Source organism: Pongo pygmaeus, chromosome 2 (genome assembly GCF_028885625.2).
Source record: "Pongo pygmaeus isolate AG05252 chromosome 2, NHGRI_mPonPyg2-v2.0_pri, whole genome shotgun sequence".
NCBI classification, from domain to species: Eukaryota; Metazoa; Chordata; class Mammalia; order Primates; family Hominidae; genus Pongo; species Pongo pygmaeus.
This window is the reverse complement of record NC_085930.1, coordinates 128151854-128169687: the sequence shown is the minus strand read 5'-3', so window position 1 is coordinate 128169687 and position 17834 is coordinate 128151854. Positions and strand designations below refer to the sequence as shown.

The window sequence follows — 17834 nt, the reverse complement described above, 5'->3', positions numbered from 1 at the left end:
CATGCATTATATAATTTATGAGATACTGTACTTTCACATTAATTAAAAATTAAAAATATTAGGAGAATCTAATTCAACCACTTCTGAAGAAATGAATGGCTGATCAGAAAATGTCAAATTACTATCATAAGCCCAAGATTTTATCATAATCATGAATAGCATTTAATCATGAATATCATTATTTAACTTTTAAAACTATACTTAACAGTTTTTAGATTAAAATCCCATATTGAGTCAACAAGACTTTACTCCAAATTATAGTCACATATGGAAGAAAGTTTTTAATTCAATATTTTATTATAGTCCACATATAAAGATAATTTTCATAAGGGTTACATGATGGATAGCTAGCAAAAGAAATTTGCTAGCACAGGGTGGTAACTGCCAACTAAGCATGCACTGAACCAACAGACTACTTTAGTAAGTCCTTGATTATTGACAGCTTTTCTATAATGTTCAGGTTCTCAAAGGTCACTGAATTTTATAATTATCTCCAAACAATCTTCTTCATGGTCATTTAAGCTTTGTCTAAACAGCTGGGTGTGTTGCCAAGCGACATCACCATCTCCTCTGCTTAATTCTGCTTCCAAAATAACTTCAGTGGCACCAGAAAAATCAGCATAGGAGTGAAGACTGTTATCTGTTAGAGGGGAAAAAAAATTAACATTTTGCTTTTGGTAATTTAAAGAGCACAGATCATTTTGAAATGTATTTTATATAGGCTGATGTATAAGTTAAAATAAACCCTTAAAAATAAATACAAATTATTCTTTATGGAAGAAATGCATCCTTTGAAACAAAGAAATGATTTTTTCCTTGCATTTGTATTTCACAACAGAAAACATCAGCCTTTCTGTTACAATGGGATGACACAGGTTTTATTAAATTTTTTTTTTAACTGAAATAGTATCAGTAACTCTTAAGTACGAAAAAGAGCTACATCTCAAATAAGTACAATTGGTCTTCAGAGTGGTAAATATATATTTTGTGATTAATTCTCCAGGCAAATGCTTACCGCCTGTCAGTTCTACTCGTGCTGTATCAGATCGCAATTTCCATTCTATTGTTCCAGTCTGAAAAGTTTGACTACTTGTTCTAATAGAAATGCTATCTACTTTTAGGCCAACAGACCCACACTCAAACTTCCAGGAAATATAAGCAAAAGATGATCCTTCCTTTCGTGCCAAATATACCTATAAGGAGTAGGGATGGGGAGAAAGGAACTGTCAGAAAAAATGAAATAGTATAGAAAACAAACTTCGTGAAGAATATTACTGTCACAGGGTAGTATGTACAAGTGGTTATTTAAAAACTAACTTTTCCCTGTTGAAAAGGTTCTTACTGCTAACATTTTTTTTTGGCAATTTTTCCCATGGCATCTTTTACCCTAGAAGACAGGTATTATTTGAATGCAGATGTCCCCAAAAAGTGCAATTCTAAAGGACTGCATACTAACCAAATTTTGGTAAATCATATTCTTTTATATTAAGAAGTTCAACTCTTTAAAATGAGTTTTATGACTAATCCTGCTGAAAATGAAGAATCCTTTTAAATGCAACTACTCCTTAATTTTTATAAGTCTGGATTTTCATATACGCTTTCCTAGTGTGACATAGTCTCTAAATCGAGAAAATACCTGAGCCATTGCTAACTAATGGTTTAAAAGGTGATATCCATGCTCACTTCTCTAAATAGCATGCTCTCTGTTCCTTCATCAACGCCCTTTAGCACATTAAATGTATACTATTTAAGGCATCTAAGCCTACTGGCTGCTTCCAGCTCATCCCCTCTCATACTTTTATCTACACTCCTCAAAACATTGCCATGAAAACTGACATCCACAGCCTTGGTCTTTCACAGGTCACTCTATTCAACCACGCTCAAACTCTTTAAGACTCTGATTCTTCAGTCGTTCATCCCTTACGTCTGAATTTCCACAAAATTCTATGTATTTGTTTGAAATAATTCTTGGAAAGAAACCCCTTTCTCACTAATACTGCACTTACTACTACAGTTTGGACTTTACACTCATCTTAATGCAATTGACTACTGTTGTGCAATTCCAATTGCTCTGATCATATTTTTATTTTCAAGTTATTATTTTAGACACAGGGTCTCACTCTGTCACCCAGGCTGGAATGCAGTGGTGCGATCATAGCTCACTGCAACCTTGAACTACTGGGTTCAAATGACCCTGTTGTCTCAGCCTCCAACTACCATGCCTGGCTAATTAAAAAATTTTTTGGGGGGGCAGGGTCTCACTGTGTTGCCCAGGCTGGTCTTGAACGCCTGCCTCAGTCTCCTGAGTTGCTGAGATTGTAGGTGTGAGCTACCATGCCTGGCTCTGATCAAATTAATGTTTTAAAATCCCACTCTCTTTATATCATCTGCCTGGTCCGAAATGTACAGCAAGTACTTGGTTCTTACATTAAGTCTAATCTATTAGCTTTAAAAATCCTCCACAATGAGGCTGGGCGCGGTGGCTCACGCCTCCCAGCACTTTGGGAGGCTGAGGCAGGTGGATCACGAGGTCAGGAGATCGAGACCATCCTAACACAGTGAAACCCTGTCTCTACTAAAAATACAAAATATTAGCTGGGTGTGGTGGCAGGCGCCTGTAGTCCCAGCTACTCGGGAGGCTGAGGCAGGAGAATGGTGTGAACCCAGGAGGCGGAGCTTGCAGTGAGCCAAGATTGCACCATTGCACATTGCACTCCAGCCTGGGCGACAGAGCGAGACTCCATCTCAAAAAAAAAAAAAAAAAAAAAAGGAAAAAATCCTCCACAATTTCATCCCACCTTGAATTGTCAATGCTCCTTTTTATTTTTTTATACTATACTCCTTTATACTGCCCATACTCTGACCTACCTTCATCAAATCATAAGCTCTCTGGGGGCACAGTTTCTGGATTCATAAAAGTATTTAGCGCCGGGAGCGGTCACTCACACCGGTAATCCCAGCACTTTGGGAAGCTGAGGCAGTCGGATCACTTGAGGTTAGGAGTTCAAGACCAGCCTAGCCAACATGGTGGAACCCTGTCTCTACTAAAAATACAAAAATTAGCCGGGCATGTTAGTGCACACCTGTAATCCCAGCTACTCGGGAGGCTGATACATGCATATTGCTTGAACTAGGGAGGCAGAGGTTGCAGTGAGCGAGATGGTGCCACTGCACTCCAGCCTGGGTGACAGAGCAAGACTCTGTCTAAAAAAAAAAAATAAAAATAAAAACATTTAGTAAATATTAAGTATTAAAGATCTGTATACAAATATATATATATATATATTCATGTTAGACTTATCTTTTTAGAAACATCTAACTCATCCTCTAGCTCAGGGGCAAATAGTTGAAAGTACCATATAAAACACATCTGCCATGGAATATCCTATTACATGTACTATTCTGTATTCTGCTCTTTACTCACATTAAGTAAAAAAATCAATCACTGATAGTATTCTAATCACCATCTATTTGACAACCAACCTATAGCTATTTTTCTTCCAGGTATGCCCATTAACTTAATCTGAAAATTTTTAGAATCAGTGAGTTAGAGATTATATAACAACTAAACAATCACTCTCCAAAGAAAATGATCTGAAACTACTCAGAGTAGATATGTATATCTACATATCTAACTGTTGTCTGTTGTTGACAAACCTAGATGTGGAACTGTCAATTGCTCCACTCAAGTTCGGACGTCACTATAACATCCTCTGGTGTTCATGTATGTTCCTACTGCATGCTCCTCTTACAGCTGTTTGTAAGGAGGATGTGGGACTCAGGACTCCACCAGTGTTCCCCGGGAGTCATTAGTTTCACCCATCCTAAACTATTAGGCATCTGGGTTACACACAGGTTAACTGCTCCTTTAAAGGAATGGCTAGCAAAGTGGGATATCTGGGAAAGAAGAGCCAAACAGAGAGGTTACTGGAAGAAAGGTGAATTAAAAGAACTAAAAGACTTGAGGAAAGTAATCTTAAGACATAAATATTAACAGATATACTCAAATTTGTGTCTCAATATGCACTTCTATATCTTGTATATTTTCAGAGCTCACTAGATTCAAATGTCCCTCAAAAGTGTGGGTATAAAATATGATAGGCTGAAATTAGGTTAACTTCAAATCTAGCTTACTCCAATAACTGCCTTAATTATATTGTGTGGGTCTGGGTCAGAACTGTGGTTTTAACTGTTTAAGAGAAGGTTTATAGTAGCTGTTGAACATGCCTGACAGCATTTATTAAAGCCTTAAAATTTTCAGTCCTAAAGGCACCATCAGCTTTTAAGACTCTAGAAAGTTAAAGAATAAGATAGAGTTCATGATTTAATACTTAAATGTTTAAACATTCAAACATACTATGAGCAAAATAAAAAAGGTCTCTTATGTTAAAGAAACAGTATATGGAGATAAAACACCCTATTTATACAGAAAATTCCTATCATCTTTTTTTGCACAATATATTCTGTCAAAGACTCATTTTTAGAGGTGGTAGAAAGTTACCAAGAATATGTGTACTCAGTTTGGTAAACTAAAATGTACCAAAACAATAGAATTTATAAAAAACCTCCAACTCTGGTCCTATCTATGTATAATACGAACACAATCAGTAACTATAATTTATTTAAAAGGAAAAAAAAAAGCAAACATTCACTTGTGTAGTGAGAAAAAAAAATTTTTTTTTACAACTGTTGATTGTTCCTAACATCGTGAGTTATTTGATAGACATATTTTTGCCTGTTGGCTTTAAAAAAATTTTTTTAAATTTATTGTGTGCATTCTATAAGCTCGGTTTTGTAATTTGTAGGTCTCTAAAAGGTGAGTGTTGCTATCCTACTTTAGCAGGAGTGCTAGTAAAGTCAGAAATCATGGAGGTTTTCTCCTGTATTCTATATATACCACCCAACCCCTCCTCCCACCAGTGACCCATCCTTGCTCCTTGTTGATGTCTGTAAGCACATATGGGCATATACAACCTTTGCGTGAGAACAAGACCTCTGTGTCTGTTTAGGCATAAGCCATACTACTCACAATGTATAAAAATAGAACTTGTCTTTAGGTTGTGGCTGTAACCACTATTTTTGGACTGAGAACAATTTGCATGTTGGCTTTATGTAACTAATATTCTACAGAAGATTTTGCTCAAAGATTTTTTGATTACTACATGTCAGGCTGCTATGGCTCCCTAGAGGTTCAGTTTGTACTACATTGTTTGAAGCTCTTCTTTAATACACTCTTAAAATTATTGTTCTACTTAGGTTGCTAAGATTCACTCAAGTTCAGTCCACCATACAGCAGGCACCCTGAAGTCCGTCATTCCCACAGATACCCAGCAAAGCAGTTGTATTTCAAGGGATCTTAAATTGTTGCTGGTAAACCGGTACTTGCAATGAGTCTTGTTTTTGATTATTCCATTTTATCTTGAAAATCAAACATGAATCCACTCCTAGTTCCCACTGTATTTAAATACTTCTGTGTATACTTCCAATTTATTCCATTTGTAGAATTTGGATAGAATTTTTAAGATTTCCACGTATACTTCCAATTTACTTCATTTGTAATAGGAAACTTTCATGGTTTCCTATTACATAACTGCAGGGTAATTAAAGTCTCTGGGACCTGACAATTATTTACCTCTCTAGTCTCATTTCTCACTATTCTCCTCCATATTCTCTACTTCTCACACTTTCCTGAATATACCAGATGTCTCTCACCTCAGTGCTTTTGAAGACACTATTACTCATGTCCCCAAACAACCTCCCCTTCCATATCCTGTCCTCATACTAAGAAACTCTCCCTCTTCCTCCTCTCCAAAAGCCAACTCAGATATTACTTCTTCTGCAAGGCCTTCTCTGACTCAGTGTGATATTATGATATGTGTATATCTCTCTCCAGATTTTCATTCATGGTTCCTGGCTCATAACTCCCATAGCCTTTATTATTTCTAAGGCAGGCCATGGAAACTAAAAATATACTCTAATCTCCCCACAACTTGCTTTCTTGGAGCTGACCATAAATAATTTATCTGACCTACCTTGTCTGACTGTGGGTCATAAAACCCCTATTTCAGAAATCGTCCTGTTCCATACCCTGGAGGTAGAAATGCTGCACAGAGAGACCAAGAAGAATCTGAACAGACAGGCTTTGCTGGGTTTTGTCAGGCTATTAGTATCAGATCACACCCTTTTTGTCCAATCATATTTCTACATTGTTGTCATGGTTATGAAAAACCAATGAAGTCTCCATAAAAGGCCTATGAGGACAGGGTTTGGAGAACTTCTGGAGAGCTGATCACATGGAGGTTCCTGGAGGGTGGCGCACCCGGGGAGGGCAGAGGGGCTCCATGTGCCTTCCTATACCTTGCCCTGTGCATCTCTTCATCTGCATCCTTTGTAATATTCTTTATAATAAACCTGTAAACGTGTTTCCCTGAGTTCTATGAGTCACTCTAGCAAATTAATTGACTCCAAGGAGAGAGTCATAGGAACCTGATTTATAGCCAGTTGGTCAGAAGCACAGGTAAAACAAACTGGAGCTTGTGATTGGCATCTGAAGTGGGGAGGGGACAGTCTTGGGGACTAAGCCCGCAACATTTGGGATCTAATGTTATCTCCAGGAAGGTCATGTTAGAATTGATTGGATTAGAGGTCACTCAGCTGGTCCTGCTGCAGAATTGCTTGCTTGCTTATTTGGGGGAACCCACCCCTCCACGTATTTGGTCAGAAGTCTGAGTTGATTGTTGTAGAGAAAACAGAAAAAAACAAAACAAAATACTTGTAGAGTGAACAAAACAAAACAAAACAAAACAAAATACTTGGAGTATGAGGTTTTTTTCACTCAGATTCAGGGTGTTAGTGGCTCTTGTTTCTGTCTTTTCTCTCAGTATCATAAACAAACACATACTCTTCTACCATTTACCCCATTAATCTAAACAGTTGACCCACATGTCTTTCACTTTACCAGCTGATATGCACCTTGAGGCTTGCCTCTTAATTCACCATTACATCTGACTGCCAAGCACAATATTTGACAATGTGCATATTTGCTGAGTGCTGAATGAATTATTGACATAATGCCATGCACCCGCCGCCCATCCCCCCCACCAAAATGCTAAAATGACTGTAGTGACAGAGAGAGGGATAAAACTCATCAAAACCAAAAAGTATCTAAGACCATCCAAAGGACACTCAACAAAGTAAAGTTTTTACAGTGCTCTACATAGCCCTAGGCTGATGCAGAATTTAAGCCACATACATTTTTACATTCACCAGTCTTTACTAAACACTTACTACGTATCGCGTACTATGCCAGATATATGAATACTGAGAGTACAAAAGTGAGTAGAAAAAGACAAGGTCTCCCCCTGAAAATTATTTACAATCTAATGTAAACATTATTAGAGAAAGAGACAAATAATTTATTTTCATATCTATTTGTTGAATACATGTCATGAAAGAGAGGTATATGGTACAATGAATCTATAAAGAGGGAAATGGATTCAATTTGCTGGGACCTGAGGGAGTGAGGCTTGGGCCAAGTGGTAAGGTTAAGAATAAATTAATCAAAAAAGAGAAGTACGGGAGGTTCTGTGAAGAAGGGAGAAGGGGCAATATATCTGCAATGCAGAGAGCAAGGGGTAGCACAGTGCAAGGCAAAGCCAGAGAAGAAGGCAAGGACCAGATGTGGAAAAGACGTGGAGCTATGTCTTACTCTAAAAGCACTCAGTTAAGGATTAAGTTTTTGTAAATGTTTCTTTAGCGATAGCATGGATCACAGCTTTGAAAGGATTAGGACAGATGGAGATTAGTTAGGAAGCTATTAATACTGCTTTTATTAAGGTGTTATCACTTGCCTCCCAAAAAGCGTACTGGTCTTCTTGATTTAGTTTTTATATTCTTTTCAATTCAGACATTATTGAACAATGTTACTTGCTAAATAGCAAATTTTAATCTTTGTGCTCCTGGGAGGATACCTCTTTGAGAGGTAAAGAATCTGTTCTAAAACTCTGAAAGCAGGCTGCATGTGATCTGTCATGATACCTGGTTGGAGATTACTGAGAAAAAGTGTGGTGAGAAATAGGTTTACTATTCAACAGAGGTAGAAAATCCCTAATTGGGGGCGTGCTAGTACAGAACCAGAAATACTGATTTAGATGGAATACCCAAGTTATAATGACAATTGTTACTTCCGAATTATCACTCTCTACAAGTAAAGATTCTAGTATTTTTCTTCATTTGATACTAAATATATGTAGCTAGAAAGAAATTCATTCAACTTAAAAAAAATGGTACCCTTCATGAAAGTATATCAAGGCATAAGCTTTACTTGAATAGGGGTGTGTTTTCTATTTAATGGCCTTTGTCTATCATTTACATTATTTAAATCTTTCTCATACTATACCACTTCTCTGGCTAAAATGTTCTATTTGGAGATCTTGAAACATGCCACGTACTCCATGCCTTTTTTTTTGTTTCCTTGCCTGATGAACACCTACTCAACCTTGAGCGTCCAGCTCAAATGTCGTCTGCTCAGTGGAGCTTTGCCCAACTCCTACAGCCAAAGCTAATTACTCCCACCTCACTGTTTCCATAGCAATGTGTTGATATCCTTATTATAGCACTCTGCATCATGGTTAAGATGGCAGTTTATGCTCTGGCTTCCCCTTTTAGATCGTGAGGTCAGGAATCATCTTTTTGTTCACATAGCTGAGAATAATGCCTGGCACAACAGTACAAGTTTGCTGATGAACAAATGAGTGTATAAGACAAAGAAGAAATACTCCACACAGTAGTTCTGTTTCTTGGCATATCACATCTTCTGTAACACATCACTATTTTCCCCATCATTACTACTTTACTAACATTGCTGGTTAGGAGGAAACACACGATTTTTCTCCATTTTAGCAAGTATAGACTAGTCACTGGATAAAAAACACTTTTATTCTATCTTGCTCTCTGTTCAGAGAAATTCTTAGGCTAAGGATAGTCTTCTAGAAGATGTTCATCCTCTCTCATCAACTGCACAACTAATTACAGATATCTTGAAATTTTAAATTTTATCTCTATTTTTATGCATTTCTTTAGCTAAAGAAGAAAATTCCAAAATTTAGAATAATCCTATAAGTTATTAATACAAAAATACCTCAACTTTTTTAGTATTGGACAATGTGATATAAATGGAGTATTTCTATGTTTAAGTAGCAAGATAAGTTTTTGAACAAAAACTTACGATTGAAAAAGAGAAAAGCAGAGACCTTATCTCTGTATGTCTTTGGTAATTTGATTAATGCCTAGTACAGTGACAGCATGTAACAGATGCTCATAAACACTAGCAGCTGTTTATATGTGACTCACTTTTTTAATCTATCCAATATATTTTACAAGTGAACAAGTTCCCACTCAAGTATCTTCGTAAATTAACTTTAAAAGCTTCCTATAAGTTAATTAATTCCTATGAAAATCTATCAATAATATGATCAGATCTATTGAGGTCATGTGAATAGCTTTAAGTTTATTTTGGTGTGTTTCTAAGGAGCAGGCAGTTTTAAAGCGAAGCCTCTTATATGTTACTGATAGCATGTGACGATAATATGCAACTTGGTATAAATGAACTACTACAGTCCTAACCTCTACTTAATTATTTTTTTAAGATACAGAGAAGAAATAACCAATATTGCTGCTCAATCATCCACATTCTTTGAAGTGAATGCCTGTTAGATGTTTAGCTTTCTGAAATTTTGAACTAAATCTATTATACTCCCTAAATAGCCTGTATTTAATGGGCAATGAATACACATCTGTGAAGGAATTAATTCACAATATACTATATGTATACATACAGTATCAAATAGAATATATATGTATATATAGTCATGCAAAAATCAGTCACATGGATTGATCATACATTTGATTATTTTTCCCCATGAAAGAATTAAATTCATCCTCTTTGATGAAAACAGATACTTCCTTGATATAAATGCAAGAATTTCTAGTGGACTTTTGATTACATATTGGGGACAGAATTTTCTTTTCCAGGTTATAGGATTACTAAAAATAAGTTTGATATATCAGTTTTCATATTTTACACAACTGAAAAATAAAGCCAATCTATGTTTGTTTAAACAATGACAAAAGTTTTAAATGGTTTTATGCATTAAGTTACCATGTGCCAGTCTGTTTCAACTTTTCTGAATATAGATTCCATTTTCCACACACCATTCTCCCATCCAGAAATGGTTTCATTGTTATTTGAAACTCGAACATAACGATCTTTCACAATATTATAACAAAGGTGGAGCTGTTTAGAAATCTTCTCATTTTCACAGGGAATAAATGAGGTTTCTTTTCTCTTAAAAAGAAAGCAGAATTAGTTTTTCAACATTATGAAAGATGTAAAAAAGAAAAAAGAGAAATTACTAAGCAGAGTGGTAAGAGAATCCTTCAAAATTTAAAAGAAAAAATTGGTGCCATTGGAAAATTTGGAAATTATTTTATAAATAAATATAATCAGTATGATGTTATTATAACTCTAAACATTACTAGAGAGAAAAACAAGAAGTATGAGCTCTGACTTATATTTTTGTGATTTTGCATTCAATGAATTCATTAATTTTTATTCTTTTATACCACCACCAACATCCCCTACTTGGACTTCTACAATTGTCTCCTGAAGCTGACTCCCAGCTTTCAACTCTTACCTCTCCTATCCATGCTCCACATAGCAATGAAAATGATTTTTGAAAAAATATAAACTAGGATATGTCACTTTCCTGCTTAACTCACTTCAGTGACTTAAACTCCAAGCTCTTTACCACGGCTACCAGGGCCTTATGTGATGGTTCACCCTGCTTGCTTCTCCAACCAGATCTCCTGTTACTCTTCCCTTTCATTTCTACACTCACATCACATTACTTTTCCTTTAGTTCCTCAAAAAGGTCCAGCTCATTTTGCCTCACGGCTTTGACACATGCTGCTTCCTTTGTCTAGGATGCTGTTCTTTCTACTCTCCACATACTCGATTCTTTCTCATCCTGAGTGCTCAACCATTTCCTCAATGTCCTTTCCTAATTCCCTAAGCTAGGAGAGCAGCTGAGAGGTATAGCGTGAAACAGTCTTCTGCATGTGTAAAATTATTTAAAAAGCTTGTATTTTAACCTAAAATCCCAGGCAATCTTTGCATTCTAGTCCAAAATAACATTAATATTTTATAAAATATTTTAATTCTAAGATTAAAATAAAACTTTTCTTTCTGGAAATGATAGCACCAATGTTTCTTCTGTTTCCAATTGATTGCAAGATTAATTCCAAAAGTATTTAGGATTAATGTTTTTCTATTTACTTTTAAAACAAACATCCATTTCTAAAGGAAAAAATGATTTCTTTTTAAACCCATGGCCCTAAAATGGTCTCCAGCAATTAAGAAACTTAAAAAAAATTTCAAAAGGGAAAACAATGTGGTATGCAACCCAATTCATATTTTTAAAGTTAATCAACTTCCATGCCATGCAAGAGGTAGCACGCCCATGCATAAAAAGAAATGAAGACCTAAATAATATCCATGTTTTAAATTGAACACAGCTGCAAATTAAATTAGCTCTTTTTAACTGGCTGTATTTAGATTTATACTTGTAACACACTGCATTGGCAGTGATTTGAATTATTTGTTGAATTTGGATCTTGTAATCCTATGGCTGAACCAACACTTTTAACTGCCTGCTACAGACAATGGGATAAATTAAAAAGCAAACATAAAATTTATTAGTGATAATTCACTCCTTTAAAACATATTCTGTTACTAGAGAAATGAACTGTAACAATGGCAAATTTAGAAAAAGTAGATAAATAAAACTTTAATTTGTTTGGAACTGCTTGATACTGATATTGTGATGAGTTATTTTTCTTTCAAGCATTTTTCATTGCAAATTTCCTAAACATTTTATTAAATGCTCTCCAGTGACTCAACTTTAGCTCCCTAAGGGCAAAGGACAGTCTATTATACTGTCCTAATGCCTGTTACAAAGGCTAGCACACTGATTTTTACCTAGTCCCTTTAGGACCTACCTATGGAAATTATATTTCCATTGTTATTTAATTTTGGAAGATTAATCATGTGGTACCTTAAAATAAGTTTTAATATAACAGTAATCATGCCACCAACAATTTCTAGCCAATATTAGATATATGCAAGCATATACCAAGAAATAAACACTTTCATCAGCTGAATTCCCCAAATTCTGTATTTTCTCCACTCCATAAAGTTTTCATCTGGAGAGGAAAAAAGTAAAACAGCATTCTTTTAAATGCATTAGAATCTCATTTTAAAAGACCTAAATAAGCACTTCACAAAAGAGAATGAGGATATCCGAAAGTTTAAAGAACAGGCATTCAACATAATTAGTCATCACCAAAATGCAAATTAAAATCACGATACTACTATACGCCACCAGAACTGCTAAAATGAAAAAGATAGACAATACCAAGTGTACACAAAGATGTCGAAAAATTTCATATACTGCTGTTGAGAGTATAAGCTGGCATAACCATTTTGAAAAATTGTTTGGCAATATCTACTAAAGCTGAATATACTCATACTCTATTACCTAGCAATTCCATTCCTAGGTATACATCCAACAAAATGCCTAAACATATTCACTGAAAACATGAATATAAATGTTCAGAGCAGCACCATTTATATCAGCCAAAACTAGAAATAACCCAAATAGCCATCAACAGTGAAAAATTACATTCATACAATGAATTATACAGCAATGAGAACATACCATACATGTTGCAACATGTATTTCACTGACATAAAGTTGCACAAAAGAAGCTATATACAAAACAGTACGTGCTATATGATTCCATTTATATAAAGCACAATAACAGGCAAAACTAATATATGATGTTAGAAGCCAGAATAATGATTACTTTCGAGGGTGTAAGGCAGTGGGGAAAGAAACTCACACTTGTTTCTACGGTTCCAGTGATCTATTTCTTATTCTGGTTGGTGATTACATGGGTGTTAAATCTGTAAACATTCATTAAGCTGTACATTTATAATTTGTGCATTTTCCTGTATATTCTTCAGTAAAAGTTACACTGCACTAAAAATTTACATAAGGTAAAAAAAATTTTAAGTCCCATTTTAAAAATGCTTTGCTAACTCTTACACGATTATGCTATGTAAATCAATTACTGGTTCTCTTCAAATGTTTGCATTTTAAAATAATTACTCTCAAGTTAACTGAAAGGTCATAGTCAATGCAGTTGGAGGATAGTATAGGAAGAGCATAGTATAGGAAGCAGGAAAGTAAAAGGATCATCATGCTAGAATGAATTAAATACCTGTAGACCCATTTCACCTCGGGCTACTCTCCAAGCCACTGACCCAGATATTCTTCCCCCAAGTTCTCCAGGTTTAGGGGTTTTGGGAGATATAAATTCAACAAGCTCCACAATTATCCTCTGGAGAAGTTCTTTCCTTCTGTTTTCTGACAAAAACAGTTGCCTCTGTAATTCATGTTTTTTAAAAAAGTTGTTAAGATTAGGGGAATGTATAGGTCCATCTCTAAGCAAGAATATACTTAAAACACTTGCATTTTAAAAGGTCTTGAAACAAGTATTGAATTTTATTTTCAAACATATATTATTCAGAAAATAAAAAGGACACTGTGGAAAACTTAAATAATTTTATAAATTTTATGTTGGGAAATCATTTAACACCTATTTCCAACTCTCCATGAGCTCTACTGTCCTAGATTTATTTATAATGAAGGTAGCAACTTCTGTTTCTGGATATGATAGACTGGCTTGTGTCAGAATGTCTTACTGAGGAAAGCTAGAAAAGCTAGTGGAAACACACACACAGAACACTCACATATAAACACCTGTTTGAATGCAACAGAAAGCTGTAAAGGCAGCCAGAACTTGAGAAGTCAAGATTCCAAGAGAAGAAAAGAATTGAGGTGAAGGGCACATACTGCACCTCTTCTCCCTCCCAGTCATTTGTCAATTATTAAGTGGCATGAGAAGAGGCTGAGAAGCCAAGGACAAAATAGTGACTAAAGTGCTGGAAATCAAAGCAGAATTTTTAGCAGAATCACAGGGCTGGGGTAAAAATAAACTGAGGGTCAGAGTCTTCTACTGCAAGGGGATCTAGCAAATAATCCAGGTTTTCAGGTAGAGATCTCTGAAGGGCTACACATTAGGAGTAAGAGCAGATTCAAAATAGACTGAAACCTCAACTGGAATCATCATCACTGATTGGATTAATGTGCTCTGCCCTGTTCTAACTGCCTGCTACAGCAAAATTCACTGCTTATTTTTTAATTTATGAAAAAAACCCACATGTATAGAGTTAAAATTTTCAATACTATCAAAGGAGTATAAAATAAAAATTGAATCTTTCATCTTGGAACCCCAGTTCCTCTCCTCAGAAGAGTCATTGTTAATAACTTCCTGTGCCTTGCTTCAGAAATTTCCTCACATGGACGTGTGTGTGTGTGTGTGTGTGTGTGTGTGTGTGTGTGTGTGTGTACATACATAATACATAAATATGAGTCTGTGTCATATCCAAGGCACAGTTACACTGATAAATAAGACAACACACTTTTTGTCAGGTACTACCAACACTGAAATTTTGTTTCATAGAACTTTGAGATGAGACAGTTTAATCCAAAATAACTCGTAATATTTAAAATGAGTCCTCAAAATTTTCAATGAACAAAAAGAATATTTTTATTCTTTAATATTCAAAAAGAATATTAAAATATTCTTGCTTATAAAACAATGCTACTAAAGAATTTCAATAGGCTAACAAATGGCTATTCTTGATTACATAAAAAATGTCAACTATTCTTTCAAAAAAGGTAGCCACCCCATACCTGCTTATTAAGCCCATTAATAGTTTCTCGAAGTAATGCTTCTTTAACCTTAGTTCTTCTGGCAATCACCTCTTCATGTTTGCAGGAATATCGCCAAGTGACATCAACTACCTGAAACAAATAACAGAACACAAATACTTAACAAGATTACAACCATCAACCTTTATTTACTAAATACCTAGAATGTATGTAATTTTTAAATGCATTTTTTTGGAGACGAAGTCTCGCTCTGTTGTCCAGACTAGAGTGCAGTGGCGTGATCTCAGCTCACTGCAGTCTCACTTCCCAGGGTCAAGCGATTCTCGTATCTCAGCCTCCCGAGTAGCTGGGACTACAGGCATGCACCATCACGCCTGGCTAATTTTTGTATTGTTTTAAGTAGAGACGGGGTTTCACCATGTTGGCCAGGCTGGTCTTGAACTCCTGACTTCAGGTGATCCACCCACCTTGGCCTCCCAAAGTGCTGGGATTATAAGCATGAGCCACCATGCCCAGCCTTAAATGCAATTTTTAGAATACTATCCTTTGTTTAAAATTTAAAAGTCATGGGGCCTGGTGCAGTGGCTCATGCTTGTAATCTCAGCACTTTGGGAGGCTGAGGTGAGCAGATCACCTGAGGTCAGGAGTTTGAGACCAGCCTGGCCAACATGGTGAAACCCCATCTCCACTAAAAAAAAATACAAAAAAAATTAGCCAGGTGTGGTGGCATGTGCTTGTAATCCCCGTTACTCAGGAGGCTGAGGCAGGAGAATCACTTGAACCTGGGAGGCAGAGGTTGCAGTGAGCCGGGATCATGCAGCTACACTCCAGCCTGGGCAAGAGGGTGAGACTGTCTCGAAAAATTAAAATAAAATAAAATAAAATAAAACCTAAAAGCCTATAAAATAAACGGAAGAGAATACGTCACTTATTCATTCCTAACAGTTGATAGTTAACCAGAAATGCTATGATAAAAAAGTGAAAATTTCAAAACATTACCTTTTTAAAATTTATCTGCAAAGATGATTCCACAAAATTCAACAAATAAAAATTTTATCCATTTTTATTGTATTAGATTTATATTATAGAACTGATTTTTGATACTAATGGAAAGACAATTCAATGGAGAAAAAATAATCTTTTCAATAAATGGTGCTAGAACAATTCATTACCCATATGTAAAAAAAAACTTCATACCTTGGATCATATAAAAAAATTAACTCAAAATGGATCACAGACATAAGTGTAAAACTAAAAATGTAAAACTTCTAAAACAAAACATAAGAGAAAATCATTGTGACCAAGGGCTAGGCAAAATTTCTTAAATATAACATCAAAAAGCACAATCCATAAAACAACAAATTGGTAAACTGAACACCAGTTTCTTCTCTTCAAAAGTTATTAAGAGCATGAAAAGACAAACTACAGACAGGGAGAAAAATCTTTGCAAGGCACATATCTGATAATGGACTTACATAAGAATACATAAAGAACTCTCAAAACCCAACAGTAAGAAAACACAATACCCAATTAAAAACAAACAAGCAAAGGGGACATATGGATGGTAAGCAAACACATAAAAAGATGCTCAATATTATTTGTCATTAGGGAAGTACAAATAAAAACCATAATGAAATGCCACTACACACCTATTAAAGGGGATAAAATTAAAAAGTCAGATCATACTAAATGTTAGCAAGGACATGGAGAAACTGGAAACTCACATACTGCTTGCGAAAATGTAAAATGGCACAATCACGTTGGAAAATAGTTTAGTGGTTTCTTAAAAAGTTGTATGTATGTCTACCATATAATGCAGCCATTCTACTCCTAGGCATTAAGTAAAGAGAAAAGGCAGCATATGCCCATATAAAGACTTGTGTGCCTGAATGTTCATGGCAGCTTAATTTGAAATCGTGAAAAAAACTGGGAACTACCCAAATATCCATCAACAGGTGAAATGGTAAACTATGGCACATCCATACAATGAATACTGATTTGCAATGATGATTTCAGTGTATACAAATAAAACTTATCAAACTGTACAATTTAAATATATGCAGGTTATTGTACATTAATTATACATTCATAAAACTGTCAAAAATATATATATATTTTACTTTTGGAAAAAAGTTTTTTTCTTTTATGCCCTACCTCATCTTTTGAAAATGCTATGACATAGGAAAGCTTCTTGCCCCATCCTATTTCATAAAGGAGTGGCTTGTCACAGACATCTTCACATGCATCACAGTGCAGCCACCGCTGCTGAGAAGGAGAATAGACTTCTGTCCAGACATGGTCTACTCAAGTAAGAGAAAAGAGAGCAATGGAAAAAAGACAATGAAATCAGAATGACTTCCAATAACTATATACAAACTCCTAAGAATCATAAAGTAATGCGTAATATTCTGAATTTCAGTTAATAAGTGCATTTTGTGGCACACAGGATTTTAGAATACCTGTATTAATTTCTGTCTCTTTGAAATCCTTAAAAATGTTTTTCCAATCTCCTTTAACGTGGTCAGTTTTAGGCTTAATGTGCGCTATAACTCTTAAGAAGGTAGATATATTAAACAGCAGCATAAAAAATATCATTCTGAGTTTACCACCATGTAGGAGTTTATGACACTTTTGAAACTACAGTCTCTCTCTCTCTGGACTTTAAGGCCCAGAACCAGCAGGAAGTCTAATAGAATCTCTGGTAAATATATGCTTTATATTTGATTTTAAGAGAACACTATTAATAGAAGGTTTCATTTAATTCTTTAGAAAATGGAAACACAAGGAAAACAACTTTTTAACATGTAGACCACACAAGTCATTTCTAAATAGGGACAACACAAATATCACATGACTTTTATTATTTCTGTATACTGTGCTTTAAGTTTATCGTTTACTAAATTTTTTATAGTAATCCCTATAGCAATGAAGATTTCTATGGCACATTATTACATGTTTTTATCCATATATAAATAG

At 35.2% G+C, this 17834-nt stretch overlaps 1 protein-coding gene across 6 annotated transcripts in view; it reads right to left on the bottom strand.

Moving 5' to 3' along the window:
• Positions 1 to 278: 278 nt before the first annotated feature.
• NGLY1 (N-glycanase 1) overlaps positions 279 to 17834 on the bottom strand; it is a 64917-nt gene continuing 47361 nt past the window's right edge. For 3 of the 6 annotated variants that reach the window (XM_054483083.2, XM_054483080.2, XM_054483079.2), the window contains exons 7-12: positions 17013 to 17158; positions 14880 to 14990; positions 13342 to 13506; positions 10160 to 10345; positions 1016 to 1193; positions 279 to 640 (exon numbers count right to left, since the gene is read on the bottom strand). In XM_054483083.2, coding sequence (XP_054339058.1) covers positions 465 to 640; positions 1016 to 1193; positions 10160 to 10345; positions 13342 to 13506; positions 14880 to 14990; positions 17013 to 17158 — 962 coding nt within the window. In that variant the 3' untranslated portion in view covers positions 279 to 464. The remainder of the gene's footprint in view (positions 641 to 1015; positions 1194 to 10159; positions 10346 to 13341; positions 13507 to 14879; positions 14991 to 17012; positions 17159 to 17834) is intronic. The other 3 variants (XM_054483082.2, XM_063662107.1, XM_054483084.2) reach the window with 2 other exon arrangements.